Here is an 18,801-nt window from a genome sequence, read left to right on the forward strand (position 1 = left end):
GACAGGCATGGAGATGGATGAGTGGAGACAGGCATGGAGATGGATGAGTGGAGACAGGCATGGAGATGGATGAGTGGAGACAGGCATGGAGATGGATGAGTGGAGACAGGCATGGAGATGGATGAGTGGAGACAGGCATGGAGATGGATGAGTGGAGACAGGCATGGAGATGGATGAGTGGAGACAGGCATGGAGATGGATGAGTGGAGACAGGCATGGAGATGGATGAGTGGAGACAGGCATGGAGATGGATGAGTGGAGACAGGCATGGAGATGGATGAGTGGAGACAGGCATGGAGATGGATGAGTGGAGACAGGCATGGAGATGGATGAGTGGAGACAGGCATGGAGATGGATGAGTGGAGACAGGCATGGAGATGGATGAGTGGAGACAGGCATGGAGATGGATGAGTGGAGACAGGCATGGAGATGGATGAGTGGAGACAGGCATGGAGATGGATGAGTGGAGACAGGCATGGAGATGGATGAGTGGAGACAGGCATGGAGATGGATGAGTGGAGACAGGCATGGAGATGGATGAGTGGAGACAGGCATGGAGATGGATGAGTGGAGACAGGCATGGAGATGGATGAGTGGAGACAGGCATGGAGATGGATGAGTGGAGACAGGCATGGAGATGGATGAGTGGAGACAGGCATGGAGATGGATGAGTGGAGACAGGCATGGAGATGGATGAGTGGAGACAGGCATGGAGATGGATGAGTGGAGACAGGCATGGAGATGGATGAGTGGAGACAGGCATGGAGATGGATGAGTGGAGACAGGCATGGAGATGGATGAGTGGAGACAGGCATGGAGATGGATGAGTGGAGACAGGCATGGAGATGGATGAGTGGAGACAGGCATGGAGATGGATGAGTGGAGACAGGCATGGAGATGGATGAGTGGAGACAGGCATGGAGATGGATGAGTGGAGACAGGCATGGAGATGGATGAGTGGAGACAGGCATGGAGATGGATGAGTGGAGACAGGCATGGAGATGGATGAGTGGAGACAGGCATGGAGATGGATGAGTGGAGACAGGCATGGAGATGGATGAGTGGAGACAGGCATGGAGATGGATGAGTGGAGACAGGCATGGAGATGGATGAGTGGAGACAGGCATGGAGATGGATGAGTGGAGACAGGCATGGAGATGGATGAGTGGAGACAGGCATGGAGATGGATGAGTGGAGACAGGCATGGAGATGGATGAGTGGAGACAGGCATGGAGATGGATGAGTGGAGACAGGCATGGAGATGGATGAGTGGAGACAGGCATGGAGATGGATGAGTGGAGACAGGCATGGAGATGGATGAGTGGAGACAGGCATGGAGATGGATGAGTGGAGACAGGCATGGAGATGGATGAGTGGAGACAGGCATGGAGATGGATGAGTGGAGACAGGCATGGAGATGGATGAGTGGAGACAGGCATGGAGATGGATGAGTGGAGACAGGCATGGAGATGGATGAGTGGAGACAGGCATGGAGATGGATGAGTGGAGACAGGCATGGAGATGGATGAGTGGAGACAGGCATGGAGATGGATGAGTGGAGACAGGCATGGAGATGGATGAGTGGAGACAGGCATGGAGATGGATGAGTGGAGACAGGCATGGAGATGGATGAGTGGAGACAGGCATGGAGATGGATGAGTGGAGACAGGCATGGAGATGGATGAGTGGAGACAGGGATGGAGATGGATGAGTGGAGACAGGCATGGAGATGGATGAGTGGAGACAGGGATGGAGATGGATGAGTGGAGACAGGGATGGAGATGGATGAGTGGAGACAGGGATGGAGATGGATGAGTGGAGACAGGGATGGAGATGGATGAGTGGAGACAGGGATGGAGATGGATGAGTGGAGACAGGGATGGAGATGGATGAGTGGAGACAGGGATGGAGATGGATGAGTGGAGACAGGGATGGAGATGGATGAGTGGAGACAGGGATGGAGATGGATGAGTGGAGACAGGGATGGAGATGGATGAGTGGAGACAGGGATGGAGATGGATGAGTGGAGACAGGGATGGAGATGGATGAGTGGAGACACGGATGGAGATGGATGAGTGGAGACAGGGATGGAGATGGATGAGTGGAGACAGGGATGGAGATGGATGAGTGGAGACAGGGATGGAGATGGATGAGTGGAGACAGGGATGGAGATGGATGTGGGATTGGGGCTGGTGGAAACCAAAAGCCAGGAGGCTTGTACGTTCAAAGACTGTGTTGTAAGGTCACACTCCATATAAGTTATTTGCAGAATTCTGTATCTGGAGAGGGGGATTCAGGTGGCATTAGTTGTGGGCAGCCATTGAAGTCTTGCACGTTATGCTCAGCAGTTGTTCACTACTCAGTAGTCACTTCTACTCTTTCACAGTTTGGTGGTTCAAATTGACAGTTGATAAGTGCTTATAGTCATTTAAAACGCTGTGCAAAAGTTACAGTAGAGCTGGTATATAGTGTGATTCCCACAGATCGCCGTGGCACAGATATGAAAGGATATTCAAGTGACTGAACTGGGAAATAGGGGTGTGCTGGTTGATCGCATAGGTAGATCTTGCACCTGGGCCTTCTACAGGGGTCTGATCACCATGGTAAGTAAGTTTGGCATAAGGATAGGGGATATTTCCATAGATTGGTCAACAGCAAAATATAATTTTGGGAGATGTTGTGTAACGCTGCTACCCTTTGGACGCAAAAATGAAAAATATAAATCTAGTCCTCACACCCCAATACAAGCCCCAAGCCCAAGATCAAAAAATTTCATAAAAAGAAAAACAAAGTCCCTCTGTACTAACATGCATGACTAGTAGCAAGTAGGCTGAAAAGAAAGTAATATAAAAAGAAAAAGAAAGGAATCTTGGTAGCAAAGTAACTTAATGTTTTGAAAAAGAATAAAAAAGAAATAGAATCCATTAGTTTCAAGATAAAATAACAGTAGATCACAAAGTAGTAGACTTGTAGATCACGGAGTATAACAAGTGACCTCAAAGAATACTCCTTGTGAGTACTCTTTAAGGACACTGAGAAATACAGAAGCTTAAGTTGTACATTGATAATGTGCTTCTGGCGCTAGCCTTGTCATGTCGTGACCGAACTTGTGTGCTCTTACGTTATATTGGTAGGTGATACGAGATGGTTTGTTACATTTTGAAGATTTGCAATCTGCTAGAAATGATTAAAAACTGAAAGAGGTAAATCAGCAACTTGGAAAATATCTTTGAAGTAATTCAAGCTAGGAAAATAAGCGAATATATTGTCTTAATTTGATTATTATCAACGAAAGACTGAACTTAGACACAATGTGATAGACAATAGTTCAACTTATAGGAAGTGATGAATAGTGTAAACTGCGAGGAATATACCTAAACTGTGCTAAAGTAAATAGCGTAATCTGGATCTTGCTGTGAACTCTTTGGCTGAATTTATGTAACTAATTCCACCCATCTGAAAGAAAGATTACTTCTTTAAGACAATAATACTGACTAGAATAAACCAACGTAAACTGAATTTACAGTGTTTGACATTTCTTTCAACCCATTTAATATTATGTGCTCATGAAACATTTATCTGTGCGACAACATAGATTACACTGGTCAACACTCATTTTCTTGCCAAGGATATTTGAGTGGCTTTAGGATGGGTTAGTGGTGCTGAGGACGAATATAGCAACCATTTATGCAGTTTGGCTCTAGTTTTTGAGATAATGCATGATTTATTCAAAAAATTAGAAAAAATTGCTAATACTGAACTCAAGCGCTACAAACTACAATGAAAAAAGAAAATAATCTTTATAAATAGCTTCTATGAAAACCTGATAGGCATTTGTCCACGTATAAAACATAATTGAAAAGTTTCTCTATAAGTATATCATTTTCCGTCCATGACGAACCGCTTCCTGCACGCTTTCCTTTTATAGGTCTCTTCAGAACAGTCACGTTGCAGATTCCAGCAATAATCTGCCATCATATGCCTGTCCCATCTTCCTTTATATCTTTCCTCTATTCCTTTCATATCTTGATGGAACCGCTCTCCTTGTTCCTCACTGAAATCACCTAGATTACGAGGAAATCGATCCAAGTGGCTGTGAAGGAAGTGCAATTTTATGCTCATGTTAGCTCCTAAGTTTTGAAAGTTAGTGAGCATGTTTTTGACCTGTTCCTCGTAATTGGGAGCTTTATGATTGCCCAAAAAACATTTTACAACAGCGACAAAACTGTTCCAGGCCGATGCTTCAGTGACAGTCATGACACTTGTAAAATTGGTATCGTTGATGAGCCTGCGAACTTGAGGACCATCAAATATTCCTGCCTTAAGTTTTTCACTACTGAGTCCAGGGAACGTATTGCAGATGTATGTGAAGCAATTACCATTTCTGTCTAAAGCTTTGGTGAATTGCTTCATTAGTCCTAACTTAATATGTAATGGTGGAAGAACAATCTTGTCCCTACTAACCAGAGGTTCATTAATGATGTTTGCTTCACCAACAGCCATATGTTCCCTTGGAGGCCATGTTTTCTGCTTCCAATGTTCGTGCTTTGCCCTACTATCCCACATGCAGATAAAACATGGGTGCTTTGTGTATCCACTTTGATGTCCAAGCAAGAAGTTCACCATTTTCAAATCAACACAAATCAACCACTGGTGCTGCATATACTGAATTTTCTGCAGAACCATCTTGATGTTAGCATATGCTTCACAAAGTTTTGTTGAGTGGGCAATTGGAATAGATGCGTAACGATTACCATTGTGTAGGAGAACACATTTTAAACTTCTAGTGGAACTATGAAGAGACGCCAGTCCTCTGGTCTATATTCCGGCAGCCCCAATTCAAGTAAAAGTCCAGGTATATTGCTGCAATACACTATAACCTCTTCTTGGTTGAAGTATGGAAGAAGGTTTTCTTCTCTCGTCCGGTAAGCTGTTATTTTAACACTTGGATGAAGACAGTTCTTTTCCTTAAGCCTGGATGCTAAGAGTTCTGATGCTTGCTTTGAAAGATTGAGTTCTCGTATCAAGTCACTGAGCTCCTTCTGGTCGAACTGCTGGGGTTGTGTCTCACGTCCTTCGTATTCCGAACCACTACTTGTACATTCCTCGCCGTGCACATCGTCATCTGATGATGTTAGCGTGGGTAATGTTGTGAAGGTTGGTACAGGAACATCGTTGCTGTGCACCACCGGTCTTCTTGCTGACTCCAAATCGGGATATTCCCACTTTCGTTTTTTGAACCTATTAAAACCTTTCACATTAACAATGCAAAAATAGCAATCATCTGTATGGTTCTTCTGCTCTCGCCATACCATAGGCACTCCGAAGTTTAAGCTTTTCCTTTTTCGTTTTGTCCACTGCCGTAAGCACTCCACACAGCATTTACAAACTTTATGGGGTGCCCACGCCTTGTCTTCATCTCCAAGTTTAATTCCGAAATATGCCAGATATGCTTCCTTCACAAAAGGAGTGATATTCTTCCTGTTCTTTTGAAGAACGTATTCACCACAAATGTAGCAGAACTCATCTGGATGGTTCACGCAAAGACGGCGTGAAGAACTCATGTTTTCCTAAAACAAAATTGCACACATACTACATATTATGCAGAACTTTCTTGTATTTGCATGTCAATCACATCCAACAAACATCATTAATTGTTTTGTGTGCAATGAATACTCACCTCTTATTTGCTACGTCACGATGAAAAGGTTCTATCTCCTTGAAGCTGCACTGCACATGTGTGTGACTTTCGACCATCGCCATTTTTCTTGTTTACACTGAACGCTACCTATCGGCTGTTGCGGGGATTACCTCGGCCAACAAATGAATGTCGAGTACCGCCGAATTCAAATCTGCACAACCCTCAATATCTTCAACACACGCACCGCACAACAGGACTGAACACATGCTGACAGTGTGATGTTTGCATGATGTAATCCTCAACCACACAGATGCACTCCCTGAGCACAATTGTTTAATAAAGATAGTACAATATCACTAATTAAAAAACAGGTACCAAATACATTACACCATATATGGACCCTGCAGTCGATATTATCCACATGAAACTCTCATTTCCACAAATAACCTATATCTCAAAAACCAGAGCCAATTTGGAAAAAGTACAAATATACTCGGAATGAGTATCATAACAATATCCCATTTTCGTTCAAACTTCCCTGGCAACGAAAAAAAAATTTTATTTTGTAGAGCTGTGTTATCAACAGAGTGCAGCATTCATAGATATTCTTTTGCGCTCTAGAAAGTTATTGTACTGATTCAGATTTTTTAGCTCACACAAATTGCTAACTTTCATAGATAAATTCTGGATGTTTATAGACTGTAATCATGAATTGGGCAATAATCTCAGTTTGTATGCACTAACATGTAGCTAGGCTCATACATGTCAGGGACCAAATATTCATCTGAGTAAGCCGGTACAACTAACCCGCACTCGGCGTAAATACCGTGCAGCAAGACAATTCTTTTTTGTGACTTTCCTCGCATACTTTCTATCACGAGCTAGCCAGAGCCTGAGCATACGTCATTAACAATCAATCAATATAAACAGGGAAGTTACAAAAAACTGACACCCATAATGCAGGGCTCAAAACCACGAAGAACGACCCTGACATTAAGAATATAGGTCTGTAAGTACCAAGTAAGGCATAGGCGCCACATTTGCGCCACAATATGACAACGCAGAACTTCGAGTCGATGTCGGAGGACGCAGTGCTGATCGAGCTACGACGACGCGCTGACTTCGACTACGTGGAGGCTGTTGACTGCTGAGAGCGATGACTTCCAGTGCCGTGAGGACTGGGGGGCGCTGTTGCTGCCAAAGCTGACTGCACATCCACCGCCTCCACACAACAAAACACTTATCAGTAAAGAACTGAACAACTCAGGTTAGTGAGTACTAGTCAAAAGTTTATTCACTGTGGTGGAACACTGAAATCCTTGTACCATTATTTGTGTATCTGTGTAACATTGTGTGCAACCATAAAGACAACTGAGTACTTATTGTGCAGAAAGGTTTAGTAAACTGTTAATTAGAGAACAATAATTTTCAAAATGTCAAAGAGAACCAGAAAGGGTCAATTAGATCAAGACAAGGATGAATCCGAAATCAGAGAAGAATCGGTAGAGCAAACGAGTCAAAATGTAGAAAACATTCCTTCTCTTGACACAGAAAATGAGCCAAGAGAAAGAATGGATGAACTGAAAGTGCTCAAGACTTCCAAAGATGAGATAGAAAAAATTCTGGATGTCGTGGAGGCTCAAGTAACAGTAATTAATTATCAAAGAGAAACTTCTGGTTAACGAATGCTTCTTACATGCAACACTTTGATATGAATATGTTGTTCAAGTTCATATCTAAGATGGAAGAAAGTGATGCCGAGCGAAAAGAACTTGAGCTATGAATGGAAGAACATATAACCAAATTGGTTGAATGGGATTCCCGGCTGGCTGAACGTGACTCACGGTTAGAAGAAAGATATAGGATGTTTAAAGCAAGTATGTCTGAATTTATAAAACAGAAAGAATTAGAAAGAGAGGAATATCTTGCACAGAGAGAGTTAGAAAGAGAAGAATATTTTAGAAAGATAGAACAGGAAAGGGAAGAAGAGAACAGAAAGTTTAAGCAGGAAAGGTTAGAATTACAGGAAGCTTGTGAGCTAAGATATAATCAGAAGCTCGAGAAAGTGCAGACTGAGATCAGTGACATCTCTGGTGCTGTACAAACACCAGAAGAAAATCTCACCATAGTGAAATCTACTCAAGACTCTGTAGTACAGCAGGTATCTGAACTGTCTGCAAAAATGAATCAACTAGAGTTAAACACTAAACAAAATGTTGATTCATTTCTACTTGAAAAATCTAGTCAGTGGGGAAAAGAAATGTCCATATGGACAGATGAAAAATCAGAGGAGATAAAAAAGCGGGTAAATGACACTGCTGAACTTAAACTTCAACTAGTAAAACAAAATTAAACATATCTAATGCTGAGGACACTGAACAACTAAAAGAGGAATTTCGTGTGGTTAAAAACAAATTAATCAACGAAATACCTAAGGATATGAAGAATTCAAGTCGTTTTGGCTACGTTCCGAATGATAGCATACAAGATCGTAACCAAGATGTATGGGAATTTTCTGTTAGAAGTCGACATTGCAACACTAGTCCAGAGAAAAGAAGGCGTCATGAATACAAAACAGTAGGAATCGATAGTGACGATCTTTGCCAGAGTCTGAGCGGTTCACTCAGAAAACTTCTTTGTCATCTATTAAAATTGAAAACAGCATATTTAAAAGTAGGCAGTTTCCAATACTCAAGTCGGAGAAAAACACAACTCACCCCAAAATTTTTATCAACAGTTTTAAACGAATATTTCTGAAGATATGGACAGAGTATGACAAAATTCAATTTATAGTTTCAAAAATAGTCAGTGAGGCATCTCTTTGGGCGAGTGAAGTGAGTGAAACATGTAGGACATGTTATTCAGTATTGGACAGATCCTATATCGCACCGCGAAGTTATTCGGATCCTTAAAACCAGGCTTACAATTAACATTCGTGAAATGCTTGTTCATGCACCTGATGACGACTTTGAACAATTTCTGTCCATGATTGATATGACAGATATCATCCAAGAGGATTTCCGTCAGTTTAACGGTAGAGATGCATGTTACAATAACGGAAATGGTCATAATAATAATAATAATAATAATAATCACTCTCCGTCTAACGGCAGCAGCCATCATCAGTCTAATAACTGAGGTTCACAACGTAGACAGAACTTCAATAATCAGAATTTCTATAATCCCCGTTGCAACAATCGAAACAGCACAAATGTATATAGTCAGGGACCAGATGCGCATAACATACATCTTGGCGAGGCTAGTGTTCAAAATCGAAAAAGAGAATACAAAGATACAAGGCAATATAAGAACAGGGAACAAAACAATACAGAAAATCATAATCCTTCATATCAATGGGTTCCAACAAATTCTCGTTGGAACAATCCAGTAAACCACACAAATGTGCCTAACTATTCACGTCTAAACACTTCTGCAGCGATTCCTTTGGGCAACGGTGCAGCTGAAATTCGGGAATACCAGATATAATCCACAAAATCATAATGTCCATGTCCTGGAAATAGTTGAGGAGCCACGTCATGAACCAAATACCTTAACAAACCAGGACCAGCCAGTCCTAGACTTCCGAGGGTGGCTGGTAGGCTTAATGGAGGTCAACATAACCAATCTGTGTGTTTACTAAGATACAATTCTGGAGTGGACATTAGAGACGAATTACTGATTGAGGCAACTTCGCACCAACCTGAATCCAAATAATATGTGCAAGCTGTAGTAGCTGGAGATATAAATGGTATACCTGTACACATCCTTACAGACACAGGAGCTACCACTAATGTGATGTTGTTTAATCTACTTAAATGTATTAGTAGAATGGAAAGAGTACCTACCTTTCCTGTAACAGGGTGTACTATTTCTGGAGCCTTCGGCACAGGTATTCAACCCACTGAAGCTCAAGTGCACGTGAAATTAATCATACAGGAGGAAAAACTTAAGTGCACCTACCTGGTAGTCAAAAATTTATCCGTGCCGTGCATTTGGGGATGGGACTATTTAGTCGAAAACCGGGCAGTCACTGACTTACAGAAAGGGATTGTCGAATTGTCTTTGTTAAGGGAAACAAGGACTCTCGACAAATACTGTCGGAATCTGCCATTGTTATGTAATTATAATAATGTAATGTCAACCGACATGATTAGTTTGCTTGTAGTCGATTCCAATTCAGATCTCGAGCACGTTATCAAAGACAAATTAACCGAGTCTGAATATTTGTCAAGTGTACCAAGACAGGAACTGTCGAATTTACTATTTCAGTATGCACCAGTTTTTCGCAACAAACCTGGTGTCATCGAAGGATTTAAGTATAAGATGCATGTGTGGCCTACTGAAACATATTGCAAAACAACTTACTTGATACCCTGGTCTAAACAAGAATCCGTTAGACTAGAAATTCAGAGAATGTTGGAGTGGGACATACTAGAACCACCCAACTCCGAGTATAGTAGCCCACTCCTAGCAGTTGCAAAAGCTAACGGTGATGTAAGACTTGTGCTTGACGCCAGAAACACCAATAAATTTTTAATACCTGTTTGGACTAGGCCCGAGAACTTAGACGAACTACTGCAGTGGTTCTTTGACCTCCATTGACCTCTGCCACTACTACTGGCAGGTTAAGTTGGATGAAGAGTCTCGGAAATATACGGCTTTCAATTTCACGGGGAGAAGTTTCCACTTCAAAGTCATGTCGTTCGGTCTCAGTATTAGTGGTGGAGTTTTTACTTCCACATTAGATACGGTTTTAGGCCCGGACTTGTTAAACGAGGTAACCTTGTACATCGATGACCACCTCGTGGCAACCGACAACTGAGAGCATAATGTAGAACTGTTACAAAGAGTGTTCCATCGTTTTCAGGACTATGGAGTAACTACAAACCTTTCTAAGTCCAAATTTGGAAAAGAAAGAATTAAGTTTCTCAGGCATATTATCTCTCCCATGGGCATAACACCTGACCCCAAAAAGTTGAAAGCAATAAGTGATTGTCTGTACCTGTGCACTTGTAAGCAACTCAAGTCCTTTCTCAGTTTGCCATCTTTTTTCAGGAAATTCCTACCTGATTAGGCGTTAAACAAGGATTGTTTGCTTAACCTGTTGCAAAAGAACGTTTCGTGGCATTGGACAGCTGAACGTCACGAAGCATTTCACTGAACGCTTTGCTGAATGTGCAGATATTGCACCACCCACAAATGGACGAACAGTTTTATATACCCACAGATGCTTCAGACACTGGTCTGGTAGCAATACTATTTCAAACAGACTTTCCAGATGACATTAATACTATCAAAATTATAAGTTTTGCCAGCTGAATGCTCACAAATTGTGAGAGAGTTTATACAACTATGAAACAAGTGATAGCCTTGGTGTGGTCGCTAAAGTAGTTTAGATATTTTGTGTATGGAAAACCAATAATTGTGTATTGTGACCACCAAGCTGTTACTTTTTTGATGACATGTAGACTGTTACACATACGGCTAACCAGATGGGCATTGCTCTTGCAGGAATATTCGTTGGAAACACGACATATTCGTGGGAAGGATAATGTTACTGCTGATGCACACTCTAGGTTACCGCGCGGTATCGCTGGAACACGTGCCGTAGTAAACAGTCGACTAATGTTGATTCAGAACTCTCCATTCGAGAAAGACATCGAATTCATGTGCAAGAACATTATTAAACTTCAAGAACAAGATTCTAAATGGAAAATTATTAAACAATTCCTCTCTAAAAGTAACAGTAGCCATCAAAACATGTGATATTGCCTTCACTACTATATTCTGTTCTACAAAAATAGTGATTTTTTCCAACAAAGAAAATTTTGCATTCCCCTTAGACTATGAACAAAAATTCCTTTTGCATACACATATATCATGGGGACTTGCAAGTAGTTATAAGTGTGCTAAATTAATAACGGTGTATGCGCATTACCCAAATTTAAAGCGTATTGGACAGAAAATCCTGAAAACTTTTGTAATATGCCAAAAAGTTAAGCCAATTAATTATTCGACGAAAACTGAGTTGTGACCTATAGTAGTGAACAATATTCACAATCTAGTCTAGTGTGACATAACAGGTCCTTTGCCAGCATCAAAGGATAATTTTAAATATGTGCTAGCATTTTACAGTCTGTTTAACAAATACGTAAAAGTGTATCCATTAAAAACTGTAAGGGTTAAGCCGATGTTAAAGATATTAACAGAGAAATAAGTGGGATAACCAAAAGCATTGTTAACAGTGCTTCGTATTTTTCTTGTAGATCCTGGAAGGAGTGTCTACGCAGAGAAAGCATTGGCCACATTCAGGTTTCTCATTTCAATCCAAAAAGTAGTCCCCCTGAACGCATATTCAGAGAACTAAATCGATTCATGAGGACGTACGTCTCCAGCCAACACTATCACTGGATAGAGTATTTGCAGAAATTCGAGGAAGTGTGTAATCAGTTACCCCATTCATCTGCCGGTTTTACTCCTTACAATATCTTATTAGGTAATTGTCAAACGAACAAATGGAATGAAAATCTAGCGAAATTCAATAATCCATTACCCACAGACAAATCTGCCTTATTTAACCAAGTGTGTGCTGTGCTTCAGCATCACAAAAAATTAAAGAAAACTTACTATGATAAACCTGATTAAATCTGTTACTTATCAAGTTGGAGAAAGTATCATGTTAAGATCTCATCCGAAATCATCTGCCATAAAGAAGTTATACAAGAAGTTGCAATTAAAATGTGAAGGTCCTTTCAAAATAGTGAGAATACCTCATCCTGGAAGTTATATTTTGAGTCTAATTATAAGGGAATGAACAACGGCATCTACAGTCACCAGGATTTAAAACGATTTTGGCAGTAGATTTAAGTGTGTGTGTGTGTGTGTGTGTGTGTGTGTGTGTGTGTGTGTGTGTGTGTTTATTTTTTAGAAAAGAAATATTTGTAATTTTAAGTTGTTGTCGTCTTGTCTTACGAACTGAACTGAAGATTTGTGTGTAAATAACTTTGCCTGTGAACTTGTTTGTCAAAAGAAAGTGACAAGAGAAGGAGATCTTTAGTAATATAATAATTGAGATGACCTATGCTGAAGAACCTTAAAGGTAATATTGAGAATCTGACAATGAACTAAGAAGCTGTAACCTGAAAAATTGCTATAAACTGTTTTACACCTTTAGTAGAGGATTCGTGTCCTGAACAACCTTATGAAAGAAGAGAAGCAAGAAACTTAAACTGAATCATAAAGAGACTTCACGATTTGTGGAATAAGACATTCTATGATGAACAGTATTTAAACCACCTTCCTTTTCTATGCTTTTAGTTACAGAATTAAAATATGTAGTGTAAGAAAAACGTTTAAAATCACAGCTGCATTCTGCAACAGAAATAATAGCTAGAATATTTATTATTAGGATAAGTATTTGAAAGTTGTATTTGCATTTAGAATAAGAATAGTAAAGATATTTTCTTTTCAGAGCCAGAATGGCATTAACTGTTGCATTTTTCAACTTAGAGTAAAGAAATAATTTCATTGTGTACCTGATGTGCTGGTTTAAAACTTTCAATTTAGTACACAGAAAAATAAGTTTAAGTACCTCACAAAATACTATGGAACCATTTAAACCAATAATGCCTTGTCGTGTCGTGTCGTAACTGAACTTGTGTGCTCGTACGTAATATTGATAGGCGATACAAGATGGTCTGTTACACTTTGAAGATTTGCAATCTGCTAGAAAGATTAAAAACAAAGAGGTAAATCAGCAACTTGGAAAATATCTTTGAAGTAATTCAAGCTAGGAAAATAACCGAATATATTGTCTTAATTTGATTATTATCAATGAAAGACTGAACTTAGACCCAATGTAATAGACAACTAATAATTCAACTGATAGGAAGCGATGAATAGTGTGAACTGTGAGGAATATACCTAAACTGTGTTAAAGTAAATACCGTAATCTGGATCTTGCTGTAAAATCTTTGGCTGAATTTACGTAACTAATTCCACCCATCTGAAAGAAAGGTCACTTCTTTAAGACAATGATAGAATGTGCATAGACTAGAATAGACCAACATAAAGTGAATTTAACAGTGTTTGACATTTCTTTCAACCCATTTAATATATGTGCTCATGAAACATTTATCTGTGTGACAATATAGATTATCAACAGAGCGCAGCATTTATAGATATTCTTTGGTGCTCTAGAAAGTTATCGTACTGATTCAAACTTTTTAGCTCACGGAAACTGTAAACTTTCATAGATAAACTCTGGATGTATATAGACTGTAATCATGATTAGGGCAACAATCTCAGTTTGTATGCATTTATGTGTAGCTAGGCTCGTACAAGTCGGGGAACAAATATTCATCTGAGTAAGCCAGTACAGCCAACACGCACTCAGCGTAAATACTGTGCAGCAAGACAATTCTTTTTTGTGACTTCCCTCGTAAAATTCTACTGCGAGCTATCTGGAGCCTGAGACTCATTCATTAACAATCAATCAATATGAAAGGGGAAGTTACAGCTCAAAGGAGTGTGAGTAGGATGTTCCTCATTTTAGGATACAGTGATAAGTAATGAAAGCCCTATGAAAGGATGTGATTTACCTGTTTCAATCTGGTGTGAGGACAAGTAATGGTGTGGGAGCGGGGAGAGGCATGGTTCCAATGTATCTGCTTCATGGAGCTGGTCAGAGGATTACTCCTTTCATTATTTACTTCTACAGAGAACTTTTACTATATTTTTATGAATCTTTGTTACAACACTTCAGAATTACTGTGTAGGAATTTGTTACATCCATCACGTCTATGATCAAACATCTACAGAAAATTACTTACATGGTCTGGCTCCATCTGACAATGTCTGCATAATGCTTCAATCAGCCTCTCTACATATGGTTTAAACACCACAGTAACAGAATCATTGTTTTTCTGGTAGAGTTCTTCAGACAAACGATACCATAAATTAAACGTAATCTCTGCCACCTAAAAGAAATTACAAAAGTGTAATATAAATTATACTAATTATTTTATTTGTTCGAAAGACATTTATTGTAACATAAGAGAGAAAATATTTGTAAACAAGTCCTAATATTAACAAATTTGCTGTCTGTTTTAATGCAACAAGTTGCTTCTTTCACTGCTCTCCCTGCCACTTTAATGCTACAAGTCCAATGCTGCTGAAATGCATATCTGTGTGTCATTCTCATTACTGATTCAAGAATACACAGGCACTCCATGAAAAAGCTTCAAATTTTGTGGTTAGCAGTAATGAAGGGCACAATTAGTAAATAGACTACCTCAACAGCTCCTGGAAAACTGTTTCCTTTGATAGTGGCAGTTAATGTGTTAAACAACACTGTGTTGCGGCAGTTAGTCTGTTACAGAACAGTACGTTTAATCATCTTTCCTGATAATATGGTGTTGATAATTTTTCTTTCATACTGAATACATGTTGCAAAGTATTAAGAAAAGGTAATCCAAGAGTTTGAAAGCCATATACTATTAATACAAAACGCTGAGAGATAACTTTATTAATGATAATGTATTATTATTAATATTTGTGCAGATAATGAGATTATTCTCTCTCTCTCTCTCTCTCTCTCTCTCTCTCTCTCTGTGTGTGTGTGTGTGTGTGTGTGTGTGTGTGTGTGTGTGAGAGAGAGAGAGAGAGAGAGAGAGAGAGAGAGAGAGAGAGAGAGCGATCTTTATACAGCTTTCTAGAAAATGACGAAAATGGTTGAAGTAGTTCAGGAGACAGACCAGTGCAGCATAACAGCAGCAATCATGGAGAAAATTGATGTAATTTTCTTACGTCTCACTGCGATGTGTCAAGTCATGTCACAAGTGGCAGAGGGAGAGTAACCAAATGTAAGTTTGTCATCAGCATTATGTATGTCTCAGCTGTCATTGGGATGGGGAAAGTAGAAGCTCGACTGGCCAGAAAACTAGGGAGGTGATTGCACGGCCGAGTACAGGAATTCTCAAGCCAAACACTAGACCGAACAAGAGCATCCATTTTTTTACAGCAGAAGATGAGGAATATTTTGAATTTATGTATGTAATCATGAACACTGTTACTTGAATAAGATAAAACCAATACAGCACTGGAAAAGAAATTTCAATCAGAAAATTCCTGTAACAGGAGATAATTCATACACAGAAAACTAAGATATTTTTTTCTGTTTATAATATTGTACACACACACACACACACACACACACACACACACACACACACACCAGCAGCAAATTGTGGAATTAGTACATAGTAATATTAACACAGTGAAAGGTGCATTTGCAGGTGATACTGCAGTAGTTGTGTACAAAATAATGGAAGTGAGAGGACGAAAAATTAGACTTCCTATAAAAAAAAAACTAGATAAAATACATGTTAATATCCAATTCTATGGCTAAAAAAATCTCTAAAAAATGTTTTAAAGATGTTACCTGCTTCTCTTATGCAGGTGTACCTTTAGCCAGCAATAATAATATGATACAGCCTATTAGAGAAAGAATGCAAGCAAGAAACAGACCGTATTATGTGAACTAAGAATTATCTTATTACAAGAACAACAAAGTTAAGAGTATACTATTCCCTTGTAAAACTAGTTGTTACAATCTGCTGATGACAGAAGCAGATATCAACAACCTAAGGGCATTTGAAAGAAAAATCCTATGGAAAACTGCTAGGCATGTGAGAGGCAGAGGGTTGGAGAGTAAGTTAAATCTCTCAGAATACACTGGTCAGGATACAGGGAATAGATGGTAGGATGCCCAAACAAATAATGAAAATCAGATAGTATTACACCAGAAGGAAGAGCTGACCCAAAGCTAGAAGGCCGGACAATGGGGCTCATCCTACCAAGATGGAAATCTGAGGGTAGATGTTAATTATCTTAATTATGGACAAATAGTGCTAAGTGTACGAATTCTAAACACACCACAAGAATAGCAATGACAAACTATTTCATAATATCATATTTTATGCCACTTTACAGTTGATCAAAAGCAAGTTTCTTTTATTATTTAAAAATTCATTGTATGAGAGATCTAGGGTATTGGTACCAGCTTGGTCAGCACACCAATGTGGTCATTTTGATGTACACAACCTGACAACAAAAAAGAAGTGAAGCACCCACAAGGAGACAGAAATGGGGGGGGGGGGGGGGGGACAATCTTCACATGTTGAGAGGATATGTGGCGTTCGTTACATGAGTGATTAAAAAATCAAGTCAAATTTACAATGAACTTGCCAATACTTGGCCACGTTTCAGTATGACATTGCTCCACCTCAGGCCTGGATGCACGCACTGACGTAGTTGAGAAGGTTGTCAGGAAGCTGATCCACAATTGCTGTAACTGAGTCTTGATATCCTTCATACTGACACTGAGATGGGGTTCATGCCCGAGCTGGTCGCATATGTACTATTGGGGACAGATTTGGGGATCTTGTTGGCCACGGAAGTACCTCAACATATCACAGACAGTTCACAGAGATATGTACCATGCGTGAACAAATACTGTCCTATCAAAAAATGATGTGACAATACCGCCACATGGGAGGTAACTCTTGAGGATGCAGAATACCTGTGAAGCACCTTTGTGCTGTCAAAGTTCACTTTATCACTACCAGCTTTAACCTGGAGTCACAGGTGATGGCTCCCCCTCACTGTGATGCCAGGAGTAACGCTGTTGTCCACCTCCAAAACATTGGAAGAATGCAACTTCTCCACAGGTCACCAAAATACTCACTGACAGTGGTAATCTAGAGAAGTGCAGAGCCGCGATTCATCGCTGAAGACAATGTGATGACATTTCCGTCAGCAGTCCATGATTCTCATCATGGCACCACTCCAAATGCAGTCATTTGTGTTGTGGTTTTAGGTAATCCCCTGGTCTAGCTGATGCTGGTCTCTGGCCAATGGTGCAGGATGACACAATGTTGTGAGGGGTTCATTACTTGTTCTGGGTCGCATGGCCAGACACAAAATGGTTATAATGTTCTTGGTGCATAATACCTCGTGGTGGTCAGATGCGTTCGACAAGAAACTTGATGAGGAGTACGCTTGCTCTCACTTTACCATGTAGCCCAAAATCTGGCCACTGTCACATCCAAATGCCTCACAAATCTGGACACTGCACAATTCGACCAGCAAGCCAAATGGAGATTCACTTAACATAATATTGAATTTCACCAAATTTTCGACTATGTTCAAATTTGTAAAATATTACGTCAAGTATGGGAACACTGCTGATGCTCTTTCACACAACGGAAGTTATAAGATTCTGTGACCACAATTAAGAACTCGCTACTAGTAGTTTACAACTCTGTTTTGAGTTATGTGAATAAACAGGTGAACTGAAAATTAACACACAGTGTTGCTAAGGCAAGTCAGCCATGGCCGTAGATTTCTATAATTACAAATTAGAGCTGAGATATTTGCAGATAACTTATTTCACGAACGTAGTGCAGTAGAGTTGGTCACCCTTTGATAGCCCGTACATTGTTCTTCACTGACCTCAAAAATGGTCAAGCAATGTATTTTATTAAGGGTTATAATATAAACTACATATCAGTATGTTGTTACATGTGTAACATAAAATTACACCCTAAATGCATTTTATGCATATAAAACAGCTGGATCAGTTTAGGTGACTGGTCAACTAGTACAGCAAATCATAAATTATGTATCAACTAACCATAAAATGCATTTTTTTAATTAATGAATGGGTGACATTCTATGTTAGCTGTCCTGGGACGTGTGGTGAAAAATATTTGCTTAGAGTACTAGTGGAAAAATAGATTGTGAGGAAAACTAGTTTAAGTGAAAAAAGGCTTAGTCGCAGCCTAAGAAGGGTTGTTTTCAGAACAAATCTGGAGGGCAGGTCATGAGTCATTCCTGCACAGCTTAAAGAAAATCACCTGGCAAGGTTTTAGGTTATAGTCTTGGTCTGGCATGCAGTTTGAATCTGGCAGGAAACTGTGAAACAGTACATGTACTGTTACACAGAAAAAAGATTCATTTCGAAGACTCAATTTTAAAGCTGAATATCACCTCAGACTTTGTACAATCATGAGAGTAAGAAATGGTGAGAAATAACACTCATTACTGCAGTCACCTGGTCCAGTTTAGCCTTGCCATTGCCCATATGCACGCAAAATCCT

General features: G+C 39.9%; 1 protein-coding gene across 1 annotated transcript in view; it reads right to left on the minus strand.

Moving 5' to 3' along the window:
• LOC124619467 (transportin-3) overlaps nt 1-18,801 on the minus strand; it is a 205,794-nt gene that overhangs the window by 108,290 nt on the left and 78,703 nt on the right. The window contains exon 7 of the mRNA XM_047145867.1: nt 14,473-14,619. Coding sequence (XP_047001823.1) covers nt 14,473-14,619 — 147 coding nt within the window. The remainder of the gene's footprint in view (nt 1-14,472; nt 14,620-18,801) is intronic.

This window comes from Schistocerca americana, chromosome 6 (genome assembly GCF_021461395.2).
Source record: "Schistocerca americana isolate TAMUIC-IGC-003095 chromosome 6, iqSchAmer2.1, whole genome shotgun sequence".
NCBI classification, from domain to species: Eukaryota; Metazoa; Arthropoda; class Insecta; order Orthoptera; family Acrididae; genus Schistocerca; species Schistocerca americana.